The following is a 1,735-nucleotide window of genomic DNA, read 5'->3' on the forward strand; positions in this document are numbered from 1 at the left end:
GGCGGTGTCACTGTCCCTGGGGACATCCCGGTCCCGGCGGCGTCACCTGGGGGCGCTGCCGTCCCAGGGCACGGCCCCGAGTTCCGGGATTTCGGGATAATCCCGATCCCCATCCCGATCCCGATCCCTGCCCTGACCCCTCCCAGGTGGGCCGACAACTTCAGCGCTCCCGGCTGCGATGGGACGGAGGAGCACAAATTCCAGCACCCCTTCCTGCAGGTGAGATTCCCAATCCCAGCCCCATTCCCAATTCCAATCCCTTCCTGCAGGTGAGATTCCCAATCCCAGCCCCATTCCTGATTTGAGCCCAACTCCTGATCCCAACACCCCTTCGTGCGGGTGAGATTCCCAATTCCAGCCCCACTCCCGATTCCAATCCCATTCCTGATTCCAGCCCCACTCCCAATTCGAGCCCCACTCCCGATTCCAATCCCATTCCTGATTCCAGCCCCACTCCCAATTTGAGCCCTATTCCCGATTCCAATCCCATTCCTGATTCCAGCCCCACTCCCAATTCCAGCCCCATTCCCGATTCCAATCCCATTCCTGATCCCAACCCCATTCCCGATTCCAGGCCCTTTTCCCATTTCCAGCCGTATTCCTGCAAGTGATTCTTTGTTTCCAGCTTCCAGCCCCATTCCTAAAGGTGAACCCCATTATTCTGATTTCCAGCCCCCATTCCCACAGGTGAACCCCATTACTCCTGTTTCCAGCCTCCAATCCTACAGCTGATCCCTCCCATTCCCATTTCCCACCCCATTCCTACAGCTGAACCCCATTATTCCCGTTTCCATCCCCATTCCTACAGGTGAACCCCATTATTCCCATTTCCATCCCCATTCCTACAGGTGAACCCCATTATTCCCATTTCCATCCCCATTCCTACAGGTGAACCCCATTATTCCCATTTCCATCCCCATTCCTACAGGTGAACCCCATTATTCCCATTTCCATCCCCATTCCTACAGGTGAACCCCATTATTCCCATTTCCATCCCCATTCCTACAGGTGAACCCCATTATTCCCATTTCCATCCCCATTCCTACAGGTGAACCCCATTATTCCCATTTCCAACCCCATTCCTACAGCTGAACCCCATTATTCCCATTTCCATCCCCATTCTTACAGGTGAACCCCATTATTCCTGTTTCCAGTCTCCAATCCTACAGCTGATCCCTCCCATTCCCATTTCCCCTCCCCATTCCTACAGCTGAACCCCATTATTCCCATTTCCAGCCCCCATTCCTACAGCTGAACCCCATTATTCCCATTTCCATCCCCATTCCTACAGGTGAACCCCATTATTCTCATTTCCATCCCCATTCCTACAGGTGAACCCCATTATTCCCATTTCCCACCCCATTCCTACAGCTGAACCCCATTATTCCCATTTCCAGCCCCATCGAACCCCATTATTCCCCGTGTCCCCCAGGCCGCCGGGATGTTCCTGGGGGAATTCTCCTGCCTCCCGGTGTTCTACCTGCTGCTCCTGCGGGATCGGCGCCGCGCGGATCGGGATCGGGATCGGGATCGGGATCCACTCCCGGCCCCGTCCCCATCCCGACCCTTCAACGCCCTGCTGTTCCTGCCCCCCGCCCTGTGCGACATGGCCGGCACCAGCATCATGTACGTGGGTGAGTCCGCCACCCAATTCCCGCTTTTCCCAATGGAAATCCCGTAAACCGCGGAATTTCCGGAAGTTTCCGTCGGGCCCTGAGTGCTTTTCCTGCAGTTT

The 1,735-nt window shown here is 55.7% G+C and overlaps 1 protein-coding gene across 1 annotated transcript in view; it reads left to right on the forward strand.

Moving 5' to 3' along the window:
* SLC35F6 (solute carrier family 35 member F6) overlaps positions 1-1,735 on the forward strand; it is a 10,005-nt gene that overhangs the window by 3,326 nt on the left and 4,944 nt on the right. The window contains exons 2-3 of the mRNA XM_005430939.2: positions 147-219; positions 1,433-1,634. Coding sequence (XP_005430996.1) covers positions 147-219; positions 1,433-1,634 — 275 coding nt within the window. The remainder of the gene's footprint in view (positions 1-146; positions 220-1,432; positions 1,635-1,735) is intronic.

The sequence above is a fragment of the Geospiza fortis genome, unplaced genomic scaffold, assembly GCF_000277835.1.
Source record: "Geospiza fortis unplaced genomic scaffold, GeoFor_1.0 scaffold355, whole genome shotgun sequence".
Classification (NCBI taxonomy): domain Eukaryota; kingdom Metazoa; phylum Chordata; class Aves; order Passeriformes; family Thraupidae; genus Geospiza; species Geospiza fortis.